The 16,638-nt window shown below is 47.5% G+C and overlaps 1 protein-coding gene and 1 pseudogene across 3 annotated transcripts in view; one reads left to right on the top strand and one right to left on the bottom strand.

Moving 5' to 3' along the window:
* Positions 1-14,262, bottom strand: part of C3H10orf71 (chromosome 3 C10orf71 homolog) — a 49,281-nt gene extending 35,019 nt beyond the window's left edge. For 2 of the 3 annotated variants that reach the window (XM_066622650.1, XM_066622649.1), the window contains exon 1: positions 14,047-14,262. In XM_066622650.1, the coding sequence (XP_066478747.1) occupies positions 14,047-14,153 (107 nt within the window). In that variant the 5' untranslated portion in view covers positions 14,154-14,262. Of the gene's footprint in view, positions 1-13,937 lie in introns of all 3 variants that reach the window. The other variant, XM_066622646.1, reaches the window with a different exon arrangement.
* Positions 278-397, top strand: LOC136646184 (5S ribosomal RNA; annotated as a pseudogene).
* Positions 14,263-16,638: the final 2,376 nt, after the last annotated feature.

The raw sequence follows: 16,638 nt of genomic DNA, 5'->3' as shown, positions 1-16,638 counted from the left end.
TTGGCTCAGAACGGCTAGAGAGTGAGGCTTATTTGAGAATGTACGCAGAGCCCTTTCAGCTGAGGTCTGTGTTTCTCTCCCTGCTGTGCCCCTCAGGTTGTGGCAATGATTTTGAGATGTTGCACATCATGGAAGCCTCCATGCATTGGTTGTTGTGAAGGGGTCAAATTACATTGCCAGGTCACACCGAACGTAAGTGGGCTGGGCTAGGCTGTGCAGAGTGTGCGTGTGGGTGTAAAAGGATGCTTTCATTTCTTGACATGAAAGCAACTTCTTGACATGCAGCAACTGTTACCCTGCACATGCCTGATCTTGTCTGATCTTGGAAGCTAAGCAGGGTCAGGCCTGGTTAGTACTTGGATGGGAGACCACTTGGGAATACCAGGTGCTGTAGGCTTATACCATAGTCTTTCGAGACTGAAGGTTGCCAACCAACCAACCATTTCTTGACATAACCCAACTCCACCATTCATGTTGGGGTTTTTAATGACACAGAGGCATGTTTCACCACACACACGCCATCTGGCCATCCTAACTTTCCTTTGCAATCTGCTTGTAATGTTTCACTCTCCTGAGTTCCTGTTGGTTCACTTTGGAGCAGCTGCTGTGCTGGGGAGAAAGGGTACTTCTGTAAAACACAGCCTGTCCCTCAGACAGGAAAGCATTGCTGCTGTGGGGGGGGGGGGCAGAATTTGCATTGCCTTTGTAGTCCTTCATTTTTTCTAGGCACGAGGACACACTAAGCCAGATGGGTGGTGTAGTCAAGGAACTGTAGCTGACATTAACATCCTACTCCTACTGAGTAGGATTCAGGACCCAGGGCAATTTGGCCAGCTGGACCAGACTGAGCACCACACTTTAGAGCAGCGTTTTTCAACCGCTGTGCCGTGGCACACTGCTGCCTCAGGTGTGCCGCGAGATCAGAGCAGACAGGCAGCAGCCACGCGCGGGGGAAGCGGATGCTTTGAGCCTTACGCGCAGCAGAAGGAAAAGGAGCAGGCAGCCAGCCAGCAAAGGGGCTTGTCGGGGCCCTGAGCAAGAGGAAGGCTGCAACCTGATCCTGAGTTACCTGGGAGTCAACCCCATTGACTATTATGGGGCTTACTTCTGAATAGACACGCCTAGGATTGGGTATTAAGTCCTTGCCTCCTCTGCATGCTGATTGGGCGACCAGAGAAGCTTGGAGGAGGTGGAGTGAGTAAGAAGGAGGGAGTCAGCAGCAGGCAAGCAGGTATGAAGCGAGTGTGTCTGCTAGGCCACCAGCCTAAGAACTGGCTGGCTTAAAGGGTCCTGGATAGTCCCTTTTCCTTGCCACAGTTTGCCTGCAACTCCCCAAAGCGACCCTCCCTGCATTGCCTTTTGCCTTTTAGGGGAAGGGCACTGGGCCCCAATCCTCTCCATACTTACCTGGGAGTAAGCCCCGTTGACTATAATGGGGCGTACTTCTGAGTAGATATGCCTAGGCTTGGGCTTTCGGTCACACTTTTTTTTCTTAAATAAAGGAGCAGGCAATTGGTACTTCTCCCCACCCCACTCCCTCCCACAGGGACTTGCCCCCCAAATCTCATAATTGCAGTCAGCACCTCTCTTTCTGTCCCTCCCTTCACTCCTCTGCACCTTCCAAAGGTCCAGAATCACTTGCTTCAAGTTCTCTCTTCCCCCCACTCCAGCTGAATCCTGTAGTTGCTTCACTCATGTCTCTTCATTGCCCCTCACCCCACAGCTCTCCTATGTGCTCAATCTGACCGCTCTTTGCCAGCACTTTCTCGCATAACACTTTAAGAACATTTTTCATCCTTTTCACAATCACATATCCTTTCCTCTCCAAGCTTCTTGTGAGTTTCTTTGTCATGTAATAATATAATTGCATTAATTATATTAACCATTAATTGTAATGTAGTGATTTAATGTAAGCAAAAAACTGGTAGTGTGCCTTGACAATTTTAGTGCCTTGTCGGTATGCCGTGAGCTGAAAAAGGTTGAAAGTGACTGCTTTAGAGTCCTGTGCTGCCACCACCTCACTCCATAGCTGATGCCCCAGCATGGAATCATCCATGCTGAAGTATGGTGAGTGGAGCACTGATGTGTGCAGTCCTCTTGCCTGCCTCTGGTTCCGAATGGCCTAATATGGGCCTCCCAGAAGCAGTTGGCAGTGATGTCATCATGTGGCCACCATCTACTTCTGGGTACCATGGTTCACACGGGGTACCATTAGCCCATACTGCATTCATCCCAGTGAGTGGGGGGGGGGGAGGGAGGTGGGGCCCCTGCAAAAAAAAATGCCCTAGGCCGGCCTTGGGAACATCCTACTCCTGTCTCTTCTTATTCCTCCATAGCAAGATTCTAAAGATCTTTCCAAAGACTGGCTAATTCACAGCCCCACAAGTAAGAACTTATCTGACAGTCCTTACATGGTTTCAGAATGTTTGCAAACTGCTTATGGAACAAAGTGATGAGGATTTCTACTCTTAACCCTGGGGAGCTGAAAAAGAAACATGAACCAAGGGGAAGAACAGGCACAGATTGGTTTTTGGTGAGCCTGGCTGTGGGCAAACCTCTAAGACCTTGGTGGGAAGCCTCTGGACAGAATCTCAGGGAGAGCCTGGTTAAAAAGATGCCCCCTGTGATAGACAGAGGAGCTGAAGGAATTCCAGTCTAAGGCAGATGGAGGAGGCAATAGAGGGGGAAAAACAGCCTCTAAGGCTCAGCTTACTACAGTTAAAGGTAGTTGGGTAAGTGTGTTGTGGTGAATGATCAGGCCCAGCACAAGCCAAGGTAGCACCTGAAGTGGCCACCCAAATTCTATTCCCCCTTTATTGGCACACCTGAGCCAGTGTTCGCCACTGCTGCCTTCACCTCACTGCCTCTACCCCCCTCTGTGTCTTCAAAATTGGCTGGGCAGAGAGGATCTTGAGTGTTCTGAAATCCTCCCCACCTGGCCAATGAAGGTGCAGAGGAGAAGAGGAAGAGGCAGAGAGAGGCCACAATCCTATTCCTAGTTGCTGGAGAGTGATTAGGAACAGGGTCGCAGTGTCCAGGTACCGCAAGCGGTAGGTGGGCGCAAGATGCAGGGCATCCTCTTACCAGTTCACAGCCTCTCCTAGCCTGCTGCTGAAAGTGGATGATTTGGTCTGCCTCAATGGTTGGTTGCCCCAGGAATATAACCTTTTCTAATAAACAATAGTACAATTTGAACCTGACTTGCCTAACTGTAAATGTGACCAGCCAGGTTGCATGGAGAATTGCCACACCAGCGCCTCCCAGAAATGCAGTGCTAGTTGCAGGTTGCGGGATATCCGGCGTAAAAGCCCGGTGCACTGGACCCCCATGGTGCCCCTGGCTGCCCCTGATGGCAGCAGATGGAAGTCCACTGCCAACTGTACTGAGGGTTCAGAGGCCAGCTTGGGTCTGGGTATGGACTTTGGTCATTGCCTGACCTGGTTGACCCCTGATCCCACCCTGCAAAAATGCCTGGAGGTGCTATGGAGACTCTCCATGTCATTAAACTGTTCCATGTAGTTCTAGCAACAGCAGCACCTCAAAGGTACAGTGGTGGAGTTAAATGAGTGCCACCAGCATCTTTGCAATGCATCCCCATAATAACCTGGTGTTGGCACTGGGATATGAAGAATACAGGCCATTCATATTGAATACAGGCTACCATAATGTTGTCTCTTTGCGCCTTCCAAGTTCCCTTTGGAATGCTAAGGAAGGCCACCACACCAAAGATGCCACATACCTATGTTCACTTGGTGGAGGTGGCTTGTGGTCTTTACTAATGTGCTGTGCTTGTGCCTAAGCCAGAAGTCAGCATAGCTTTCTAGTTTAAGATGATTCAGGCTACGTAACTTGAAAGATACATCCGGATTACAACTGTACAGTGAAATGATTTTGTTTTACTTTCATGCTTTGGGGCAACAGATTGCCTGTTGTGGGAGATGTGGCAGCAGAAGAACCATTTTTATGTGTGTCTGTGTTTTTTATCTTAAGAATTACAGGCAGAGTGAATGAGCCTATTCTCTTTTTGCATATGTCATGGATGCTTTCCATTTTTGGTTTTGATTGACTTTTCTTAGTTTTCTCCAGGGTCCAAATGATGAGAAGGTAAACTGGGTGTTATGAATTTTTAGCCTATCTCCCATGCATCTGTTTTTCAAGACATGGAATTATGCCTGCAACATCCAAATAACATAGACAACCAAGGAAGTGTCCAACTTTTCTGTTCATTTTTTAGTGTCAGACAAGACAGGACTCTTATTCCAGTCCTGTTGTGATACAATTGCAAATCAAGGGAATAAAAGTCACCCGAAGGTATTTGAAGCTTAAGCACAAAAAGATAATGGAAACTTTGAAGGCAAGAATTTGCCACTCTCTGCTCAACCAGGCTCCACTTGGCTCCACCCTCTAATCCACCTGGCTTCACACACATCCCCGCATCTCAGGGACCTGGCAACTCTTAAGTACCCCAAACAGATAAATCTCCACATTTCTGCATAATATCCTCTCTATATAGAACCTAATATTATAATGCCGTTGTACAAATCGATGGTAAGGCCACACCTGGAGTATTGTGTCCAGTTCTGGTCACGACATCTCAAAAAGGACATAGTGGAAATGGAAAAGGTGCAAAAGAGAGTGACTAAGATGATTACTGGGCTGGAGCACCTTCCTTATGAGGAAAGGCTATGGTGTTTGGGCCTCTTCAGCCTAGAAAAGAGGCGCCTGAGGGGGGACATGATTGAGACATACAAAATTATGCACAGGAAGGATAGAGTGGATACAGAGATGCTCTTTACAATCTCACATAACACCAGAACCCAGGGACATCCACTAAAAATGAGTGTTGGGAGAGTTAGGACAGAAAAAAGAAAATATTTCTTTACTCAGTGTGTGGTTGATCTGTGGAACTCCTTGCCACAGGATGTGGTGATGGCATCAACCCTGGAATGCCGCCCTCCCGCCTCCTCCTCACCTCCTCCCCACTCACCCCAGCAGTGGCGTAGCTAAGGGGGTGCAGAGGGTAGCAGTTGCACCGGGCATCAAGCTTTAGGGGGGCAACAAACTGAGCTTGACACTAGTGGGCAAAATTGTGAAAATCTTGGTATGTATGAATAATACCATCATGTTATATATCATTGGAAAGGTAATTTAATGAAGAGTGCAATGAAACAAACTACACTGGAATATCTATATTCTGTCAAAAGTTATGCCCAATTAACCAGAAAATGAAAACACAACTGTCTTGTGGAATAAAATGTGGATTTGCTTAACTCCAAACTGACCTATGAGATTGATTGTTCTGAGTGCCAATGAGATACTATTATGATACAGCATGGAACCAATAACTTTTTATTTATTTACTTAATTAAATTTGATTTTATCATGCAGGGGGCTACAAAATCTTCTTTGACCCTGGGTAGCAGATACTTGCCTTAGCTATGCCACTGACTGGGGGGAGGAGGTGGGTTCCCCCCAATTTTCACATTTTAAAAAGCCTGGTTGTGACATCACTTCCGGTTGTGACATCACTTCTGGGGCAACATTTTGAGCTTGGCACCAGGCTGCACGATCATTAGCTATGCCACTGCACACCAGACCCTTGCATCAATGCAAGGCTCCCTGGCTAAGTCAGCATGTCCCTGCACAGACCCAGCTGACTCTAGAGGAGGCACATATGATAAAGATGCCATAAGGCATGTTTACGACCCTCCTGGGCCAGTGCAAGGGACTGTGCTGACCTAAGGGAGAGTTAGGATTGTGCCCTTAGGTGTTTTCCTCCCTGTCAGACTGCTGCACAACTTGTGTTCCTGATTCACCAAGCTGAATATAGCACACCAGCCATGCATGACATCTATATACCCCCAGTTGCCTCTCTGTAAAATGGGATGAGAATGAAGAATTTGAAACATGTGGCAGGCCGCAATGCATGGCATGGGGTAGGCTGTGTTGGTTTGGCACATCACCATCTATGCAGTCCTTCATATAGCAGTCAGGAAAGCAATGACATTTTGCTGGGATGAATGAAATCGTAGTTTAGACTGTGATGATTTTCCCCCCTTTCGATGCATATTTACAGGTGCCCTGGGAAGGGAGGCGAGTGGGTGAGTCATTTCTAATTAACTGGGGCATCTGCAATTTTGTATCTTGTATTGTATTGGCAACCTTCAGTCTCGAAAGACTATGGTATCGCGCTCTGAAAGGTGGTTCTGGCACAGCGTCTAGTGTGGCTGAAAAGGCCAATCCGGGAGTGACAATCCCTTCCACACCGGGAGCAAGTGCAGTCTGTCCCTGGTCTGTCTCCCTGGCTATGGCCTTCCTTCTTTGCCTCTTTGCCTCAGACTGCTGGCAAAGTGTCTCTTCAAACTGGGAAAGGCCATGCTGCACAGCCTGCCTCCAAGCGGACCGCTCAGAGGCCAGGGTTTCCCACCTGTTGAGGTCCACTCCTAAGGCCTTCAGATCCCTCTTGCAGATGTCCTTGTATCGCAGCTGTGGTCTACCTATAGGGCGCTTTCCTTGCACGAGTTCTCCATAGAGGAGATCCTTTGGGATCCAGAACATACCAAGATCCAGATCTACAGAGCTTGCATCCTCAGTACACTTCTGTACTGCAGCGAGTCATGGACTCTTCGCTCACAACAGGAGAGGAAACTGAACGCTTTCCACATGCGCTGCCTCCGGCGCATTCTCGGCATCACCTGGCAGGACAAAGTTCCAAACAACACAGTCCTGGAACGTGCTGGAATCCCTAGCATGTATGCACTGCTGAAACAGAGATGCCGGCATTGGCTCGGTCATGTCGTGAGAATTTTGTATCTATAACTCAAGATATCATCTAAGACAGCAGCCGAGACAGAGAGGTGGGTGGATGGGATAAGATGATCATGGACTTCATGGGTGGGTATTTGGGCAGAGGAAAAACTACTGGAAAATGAGAGTGCAAGCCAAGCATACACATTGGTGCTGCAAGCTCCAAGATCTGTGACAAGAGGCACTGTTCAATCCTTATGACTCCCATATCTTCTCCAGCCTTCCCTCATTTGCTTTCAGCCTGCCTGATGTGTAGAAGAAGGCTGAGGTTACTGAATGACAGGAGAATGGCATCTTACACATGCTCAGATGCACTCTTCTGTATTACTACTTCCACTATGTTCTAGGGCTGACACCTGACATTCAAACCAGGTTCCAGGCCTAGGGCCAAGCCCTGGCTCAAATTAACTGCTATCTTTGAAGCTTTATTTATAATTACCACTAATCTTCTGCTGTTCAATCTGACTCCTCAATGCCTGCTGAATTTGTACACCTGCCACTGCCACAAATAATTTTGCTCCTTCCCTCGGTCACCCTGCAATTCTGGCCAAAGGGGGCAAAAAGAGTGTTAGAATTGACAAGCTAGTAGCAAAAGGAAACAGAGATGCCCCAGTTCCTTTCCAAGACAGGGAATCAGAGTCCCTTCACCAATTCCCACGCTAGTCTGCTACTGTTTTGGGGTATCAGCCTGGTTCAGGGAACACTTCTATTGTCTGACCCACCTCACATTTGACATGCAAAAACCAACAGCTGCAGATTAAACACACATCTTGGAAAGGCTACACTTCTAAAGAATTTAAAGCCCAATCCTATGGGCTCGAGCACCAGTGGTATAAGTATACCACTGGTGCTGGGTGTTGCAGCAAGGAGGGAGTGCTGGTAGTGGGCCTCAGAGCCAGGAGGAGGAGTCCATGAAGCTGCTAACGGTAAGTAGCCCCGCCAGGCGGTGGTGCAGCTTTTGGGAGTGGGGGGAAATGTTCCAGGGTGGGACCAGCAGAGGATCCTATACCCCACATTGGGCTGCAAAGCCCAACACAAGGCTTCTCAAGTCTGCGCCAGCAAAATAGCTGTCGCAGACTCGAGTAGCCCCATTGCGGGGGCAGGGGCTTTACTGGGGGTAAGGGGATGAAAGTCGCCTCTCTCTGAGGAGAACTTTAGTGCCTTCCCTGACCCTGCTGGATATAGCAGTAGCCATTTTGGCGCCGCTGTAACCAGCACTGCTGGAGAGGATAGAACTGGGCTGTTAGTTTCCTTGCTTACATGGGAGAGGGTGTTTGGACTAACACCATCCTGCAGTTAAGCGAAGTAGCTCCAACTCAGCTGCAATGGAGATGAAGGGCCAGAACTTGAATGTGCACATCTTTTAGCACATGATGGTTGAGCAATAGAAGTGCCATCTAAACTGAGCCGGTTGTTTATATTGCATTTTATTGTACCTTTATATGTTTTCTTGATACCCAACTTGAATGAATAATAAGTCAGTGACTGAATCCTACCTAACTCCCCACGCACCAATGCAGCAGTAAGGGGTTTTTGGCAACTGGAGGTCCCCTCGGGATAAGGTGACCTTTGCTTCCCCTTGCCCCAAGGTAAACCCCAGAAGCTACTATGTGTCAACTTGGATCTGTGCCAGCTCTAGAGCTGTCACAAGTCTGAGTTGATCATGCAGGCAGATCAGGCCTAAGTAGGGGGCTTGTATTTGGTGTGCACTGCTGAACCTGCCCCTTCCCTCCGCCTATCGTCGTCCCCATCTCCTCCCCATTTTGCCCTCCCCCGCTCAGTTCCATCCCCTGCACTGGGCCTATCTGCTCTGATGGGCTGTCCAAGGTCTGCTGGGATGCACATTCCATCAGTAGCTTGCGCTGGCTGCTTTTCAGCACCCGGCACCAGTGGAACTCGCATTCCGCCATAACAGCAGCCCAGTAGGATTGGGCTGAAGGTAAACTGTTAAACTTATGTCAGAGGAAGAAAACAGGAGAAAGCTGCGTGGGAGGACAGCCCAAAGTAATGTGAGACTGGGGGGAAAATGTAGGAGAGATAAGGCAGTTGTCCACTGGATGACAGCAAGGCCTACGGAACCATACATCATAGACTTGAGGAACCACAAAAAAAGAGGGACTGAGGAACCCCCACATATCATGAACTTGCTTATGCTTAGGAGGCTGGAGGACTGTGTACCAAGGATACTAAAGAGCGCTGATGACTCTCTGTTGATGTGAATGAACCAGCATAATTTTTTTATGTTTTTTACAAAAATTAGAAGTGCAGAAAGTAGTGATATGTTTTTATTTCGTTATTACCGAAAAACCCACCTGCTAAAGTTAGAACCTCAAATATATAGTAGGTTATAGTAGGTTTTATAAATACTCTAGGGCAGTGGTTCCCAAACTTTTTAGAGGCCCTAGAGGCTGCTGCCTGATTTATAAATGCCAAGGGGTGGGCCTATTCTGGTGATTGGGCAGCAGTGTTCCCCCCCAAGTAGCAGCTTGTTTAACCCCGGGTGAACACAGCCTAATCTTCCCTGTCAATTTCGTGAATCACTAAAAGTTGGATCCCAGTTTGAGAACATGTAGGGATATATTAATGGTTGCTCCAACACAATGGTCACCCCTGCCCCCATGAGGAAGGACAGGATCACACCTGCCAGTCAAGCCCCACTGACGCACACATTGAAATCTCCCCTGGTGGTTGTGTGTTCAGTGCCCATGAGTTGGGAGCCCTTACTTAACAATAAACCAAGTCCTATTTACACACTGCCTTGGCTTTGAGCCATGAAGAAATTATGCTTTGGGACGAGGGACTGTCAAATTCTGTCTCTCCACCATTTCTGTCAGGAAAGAACTTGTTCTGGGTCAGATCAGTTGGATCGATGATTGATAGCCTAGGCATGTCTACTCAGAAGTAAGTCCCATTGAGTTCAATGGGATTTACTCTCAGGAATGTGTGTATAGGTTTGCAGCCTGATTTTTGCAAGCATATCATATACTCGAAAACTACAGACCTCACCTTTCTGCACATAAGGGCTCACACAGTCTAAATACACAGAATACATGGCAATCAGATTGTAACAAATCTGCAGTGTAATCCACAACAACAGCAATTAATTGGGCCATACTTTGTGGCACCCCAGAGCCTTTCAGTCTTAAAGTCCCTCCATTCTTTTGTTCCTGCATGTCTCTGCCTGTCAACTTTTGGGCTTCCTTCTCAAGAGCCCTGACCTCAGCTCTTGTTAACACCAAAGGAGACATAATCAAAGCCCAAGGCACAGGAGACCAACCGCTTAGAGCAGCAGCAGAGGGAGGCATGAGAAGGTGTTCAGTTTCCCAGGGTCTGGCTCATGCTCCAAGGATTCAGCTATTTCTTCCTCAGCCCCTGCCATAACCTTCAACTTTGGTAGATGGTCACATCTTAGCAAGCATTTTGCCAGCTAGCTGTTCAAGGGAGGTAAACCAAGGTCTATGCTAAGTATGAGCATAATCTACAAACTGTGTGTGGGGGAGCACATGTCAAACCAATGTCAGCTAAAAGCAGAACTTGTCCAGTCTAAATCTGTGTAGTTCATAAGTTAGCATTTGTCTTTTTAAAAGCTAAAAGTCCCTCTAGGTGAGGAAAGGCAAATGAAGGTGAGGAATCTTGATATTCCATGACATGTTTGCTAGCATCTGTTTACCAGATGCTGGGGTGTACAAAAGGAGATGGCTATGGTTTTCTTTTGCTTGTGAGTTTTCCTGAGAACTCTGATTAGCCATTGTTGGGAGGGCCATTCACAAGTTTGGGATGGCCTAGCACTGAAACATCCACAACTGAGTTTTGACTCTTCTCCAGAAAACATCTCAGGTATTGCTGTGATGAAATCAGCGGCAGATTCAGTGTTTGCATTTGGGGGGGGGGGGTGGCATGAGCACTACTAGTTCCAGAGCCCAGGTCAACCAGGTAGGTAGACCTGGGCTCCAAGTTGAACTTTATGTTCTCCATGGCTGAGGTTTGCTGGGCAGGTAGACCTGGGCTCCCACATGGACTTGGAGCCCAGATCTACTGGCTGGGTAGACCTGAGCTCCCAGTTGAACTGGCCTCCATGGCCAAAGTTTGCTGGGTGGGTAGACCTGGGCTCCTGCCCAGACTGAAGCCCAGATCTACCAGCTGCGTAGACCTGGGCTCCTGGTTGAACTGGCCTCCATGTCTGGTTTGCTGGGCAGGTAGATCTGGGCTCCTACTTGGACTTGAAATCCAGATCTACCAGCTAGGTAGACCTGGGCTCCTGTTCCACCTCTTCCAGGTGGATAGACCTGGGCTCCCATTCCTCCTCTTCCAAATGGTAGACCTGGGCTCCCAGTCATGCTTGGGCTGTTTCCCATCCCAGTAAGCACTTTTCCCCTCTGGTGTCAGTTGGGGGGGGCACACACCCATGGTCTTCCCCTTTGGATCCACCTTTGGATGAAATCCACCATTACAGGGAACACCAGCAGACAGTGGATTCTGCACAGTGTTACTCTGAAGAATGGTGAGGTTGCTGCTGCTGGGAATGTTGTGGTGGTAGCGGTAGGCAATCGCCTATACAAGATCCAGCTTTGGAAGTGGCTGTGGTGGCCAAGGAGCACAGGAGCCAGAGAAAGGATTAGGTGGCACAGGGCACTGAGGTCTGCCCACTGCTGCTTGACTTGGTCATGGCTATGAAGCTATGGAGAATAATGCACCACGAGTCAAGGTTAAATGCACATTATCTTGGTGTCTCCCTTGTTTCAGGGCCAAAGTATAGCTGCACTAGTATCACCAGGTCTAGGATCTAACCTGATATACAGGATTTTAGCCTCCTTCTTCAGGCTTCTGGGGGAATGACTAAATTCTCAGGGTCACAGAGAGAAACAAAGGGGCAGGTTATTTTCTGATTGGCTCAATGAGAGCTTTTGCTTTTAGGACCCTAACTCCCACCCGTTCACCTGGCTCCACCATGAGCCACCAGGCTTTGGCCTACTGTCCTACTAGGTCCCATCCCCATTCCAATACCATACTGGTTCTACTCCCTTACCAACTCTCAGCTCCCAAACCTTGTTCCCTGTCTCTCGTATCTGAGCTCAGAAAGTCTGACAAACCTAGACTATGCCCACATGTGGATAAGCCAAAGCCCTAGATACAGAGTGCTGGGCTAGATAGGGTCTTTAGTCTGACCCCGAATGGCATTTCTTAGTTTCTCATAAGTTGTACGGACTAGAACAGGGGTGCCCAAACCCTGGCCCTGGGACCACTTGCAGCCCTCGAGGCCTCTCAATGAGGCCCTCAGGGAGCCCCCAGTCTCCAATGAGCCTCTGGCCCTCCGGAGATTTGTTGGAGCCCGCACTGGCCTGACACAACTGCTCTCAGCGTGAGTGTGACTGTTTGACCTCTCACATGAGCTGTGGGATGAGGGCTCTCTCCACTACTTCTTGTTTCATGTCTGTGATGCAGCAGCGGCAGCAAAGGAAAGGCCAGCCTTGCTTTGTACAAGGCTTTTTATAGGCCTTGAGCTATTGCAAGACCTTCATTCAGTCATATAAGTTCACCTTTAATATATTCATTTATGTAAACTTATGTAAATTTATTCAAATTTTAAATGTAAATTAATTCTTTTTTTCCCTGGCCCCCGAAACGGTGTCAGAGAGACGATGTGGCCCTCCTGCCGAAAACTTTAGACACCCCTGGACTAGAATATAGAATAAGCTATCATTCTCTCCCAATAGGTCTTTCTAGCCTTCCTTTGGAGGCAAGCACCAGACAGAGTGCACTGGGCCCTAGAGCATCCCCATGTTTGGGGCCTTTGTGCACATGATCACTCCCCACATGCCCCCCTGCAGTTTACTGCCACAGGTGGGACACAGCAACCACTGGCTGGGAAACCAGCAGGTGAAAGAGGTTTTTCCCCAACTTACCCTGGCATTGGCCTCTGGGGTGGTGAAGAAGGAAAGCAAAAGAATCTAAATGGGCTTTTCTTTCTCACTCCCTTTCCCAGATACTAAGAGGCTTGCTTCAGGGGCCCTCAAGAGAAGGCTTCTGTGACGAATTCCCTTTGGGGATTGCTATGTGACTAGACATGACTCCACATTTTTAAAGGAGGCTTCAGATGCGGCTGTGAGCGATGTCACAGTTTCCAAAGAGGGTGGATCATCCCAGGAGGTCACCTACAGGGCCCTCAGCGCATGCCCCCACAGGGCCCTATTTGTGGCACCACCCCTGTTTCCTTTCGGGGCATTTTTGGACAATGTCCCCTAAGCAGTGCTATTACAACCCTCAGCTCTAGGCATAAATACAAAAGCTGTTGCCTTAAAATAAAACGTCTCAATTGCCCATTCACTTGTTCCTTGCTGCAGAGGTGAAGACACAAAACCTTTCTCCTGCTTTATTTATCTAGAGATTATGAACCACACAATCATTTGGATTTTCCAAATTCCATTGGCTTGTCTCTTTGTCTAATATACCTGGAAAAAATGAAAGTGAATTCTTTGTCTAGTCTCAGCCAAGGAACTCCCTTGACAAGTGAACCTAAACAGACCAAGTGACTGAAAATACTTGCCACTGAAACACAGAGACACAATTAATAGTCCCAGGAATGCTTTCCTAGCTTCATAGCAGGGCTTGAGCATTTAATTGATTTTAGAATACTTAGCTGCCATTAGATTAACTTCTGTCTGGAAAAATGTTTATGTTGGATTGTGTGTCAAACAGCATTCCCCGCCTCCTGATATCAAACATGTCGGATATTTATGGTGGCCCATTTTCAGCTAGAAAATCAAATGGAATGTGATCAACACTGCCATCAAACATTACAGCCTTTGTTGGTATTTAGACACAATTTACTTATTCTATGCATGTTTACTCAGAAATAAATCCCACAGAGTTCAGTGACACTGGCTCTCAAGAAAGTGTGCATAGGATTGCCATCCTAATAGCTTTGTACTTGACTGCCTTGGCAGCTTGAGTTAATTGGGGGGGGGGAGAGAGAGAGAGAGAGAGAGAGAGATCCATAAGAAGGCTAGTTTTTCTGCTTTTGAGAGAGCTTTTGAGAGAGCAGGCAAGTGTGCCATGCTGCACTTGTGGGCAGTCAGAACCATCCATCACACTCGCAACATCGTAGTCCATGCCGTTTTCTCACACCTTACCTTCTGCCTCCACATTTATTGATCAGGGAGAGAGGGCCGTGGTGGTGCTGCTGCTGCCTTCAGTCGAACCAACTGCCCAGCACATGTCATTTCACAGCACTCTGCTTACCCTTCACACTTCCTGTAAACCATATCCTTCATGGGTTCCCTTTTTTCAATGTGACTCTGAATGAGGACCGTGGTTTTCAAAGTCGAAGGAGCCAAGTCTTTGCCCATCAAGACCTGCCCAGACAGGTGAAATGAAGAGAGGAAGAAATCCACAGTCAGTAAAGCGTACTTAAATATATCTCAGGCAAGGAGAAACCAAGTGGAGAACATGGTGGGGAAGAGGCAAACATACGTATTGGAATAACCATGCAGTGTCAAGTAACAGGCAGGCACTCATAAGCTATTTTTACACTCAGCTTTGCCGCTGGCAGCGCTTCAGAGATAACTAAGTGACAGAATATAATGTTCTGCGATTGGGCAGCCTCCAAGGGTGATTCAAACCATAAACCGCTGCACTTTCATACCCATCAGGTGGCGGGCGCAAAATGTTTGGGTGAAAGTCATCATTAAAAATAAGAATCCCAAAATGCACCCATGAGTTGTACACATGATTGTCTTGGATGGAGTCATTTCAGAAATAGCCCGTTTCATCATCAGAGCTGGACAGATGCATCGCTATGCTGCGTTCTCCGAGGCACAGCGTTGCCCGACTGTCCTCTGAAAGCCAATACCAGAAGCACCCTTCATAGAAAAAGACAGTCCAGTACTGTTGGTCCGTTGCTTGCAATACCATATGAGATCATAGGTGGGGCGCTGCAGGTGATCTTCAGGCCGAGCTGCACTATTGTGAATATGAAGCAGGGGTTGTCGTCAGCTGTGCAGAACAAAACTGTTACTCAAGCTGATCACAGCTGTGGGAACAAGGAGCAAGTTGTGCCCAACCTCAGCACCCATGGAGTCTGAGCCATAGCCACAGATTGATTGCATACCTGCTCCTGCCTTCATTCCATTAATCCCTTTTGGCTTTGGCCCAAGCTTGGCCTCCAATCACAGCTTAGTATCTGTAAGTAAGAATTGTTTAACATGAAGACAAGTAGCAAGACAGCCAGGCAGCGACTTCTGGCCAACAGCATCAAAACCACCACCACAACCATGCAGGCCCAGATACGCATTCATCATTACACTTGAAGAAATGAAGGCCTGGCTGAATTTCTGATGGCCACCTCATCCGAGAAGACTCAAGTGTCAGAAGGAAAACATGGACAGGTCCTCAGGGCCAGGCTGAAGAGTCAGCACAGCTGTTTGGGGGTTGGGGTGGGGAGGACATTCAAGCCTGAGCTGTTTAAGTGAGTCAGTTGCCAAGGAGTGCACAGTAGCTGCAGGAACTTCATGCCTGTGGGGACCAGCCCTCAGCCATTAGTTCAAGAGTCCATATTTCAAAAAGCAGGCAGTCCAAAGAACCGCAGTATATGTGGGATGGGGGGAGGCAAGGGGAGGTATGTTTGCATCTGCAGTGAAGGCAGATTATCTTGAGAATTTAATGGCGGGGAAGCATTTCCCCAGCATTACACCTGGAAGGCCATACTGTACATTTCTCTGCACCATTCAGGAATAATTTATTTATTCCTTTTCCAGTTGGCTTTTCTGTTCAGTATATTCAAAGCGGGATGTGTGTAATATATTAAAATAAGGCACAACACAATTTGAACACATGAATTAAAACTACCAGTACAGCTGTGACTAGAGAATATACTAAAAGACTGCAGCAGAAAGCTAACAGCCAAAGAAAACTCCAGACATATACTGAAATAAAAAGATCTTCACAGCATCACCTAAAGGAAAGAAAAGAGGGGCTTGCTGGATCTCTCCAGGGAAGGTATTCCACAGTTGAGAAGCCACCACCAAAGAAGTCCTGCATCTGGCAACTGGCAACCTTATAGTCAACAAACTCAACTTTAAAGAACTATTAAGAAGGTTTTCATTGCATGGAAAAGGTCTTTAGTACAAAACTTTTGCATTATTCTCCTAGTACCTTCAGTGCATTTTATTCTGGATCTCAGAGTCACACAGATATAGCCAATGTTTCTATTTTAACTCTTCCATCTACCTCAACTTCCGTAAGCATTCTGAAGCCTCTGGAACTCGTATCATTAGTGGATCAAATGCTCAAATGCTTGCCTAGGATTTGTTATCCTGCAGTTTCCCCAATCCCTGTTATGCACACAAAAGGCACCATAGTGCTGGTAGAATACCTGTTTTGCATGTCATAGTTGACAGGGGATTCAGCAACACATATGCAGAACTGGTTCTTCCACATTCACCTGCGCAAGCCTCCATCAGATGTTGGATCATATATTGCAACCAGAAGACAGAGCAGATGAGCAGATGAATGCAGAGAGTTGGAAGCATTGCTTTTTTTCTAGATGCACATTCCAGTCCTCATTCCAATACAGTATGCAGACTGCAGCACTTCACTGATTTAGAATTCCAGTACACAGACAGTGATTCCTCTCAATGGTCGTGCCAATCCATGGCCCCCACAGCATCCCACCCAAGTTGGGAACAGAACACAAACAGACTTTGTGGCCTCATCGTGCTATGGTGTATACAAGAGCTACTACAAGGTATGGTGATTAGTGGTGTATCAAGTTGAGTTCAAATTCCTGTTCAGTCTTGGAACTCATGTGATGATCATGCAGTTGGGCACATTACT

The sequence above is a fragment of the Tiliqua scincoides genome, chromosome 3 (genome assembly GCF_035046505.1).
Source record: "Tiliqua scincoides isolate rTilSci1 chromosome 3, rTilSci1.hap2, whole genome shotgun sequence".
In the NCBI taxonomy this organism is placed as follows: domain Eukaryota; kingdom Metazoa; phylum Chordata; class Lepidosauria; order Squamata; family Scincidae; genus Tiliqua; species Tiliqua scincoides.
Note: the sequence above shows the minus strand (reverse complement) of the source record. Positions and strands in the feature narration are given on the sequence as shown.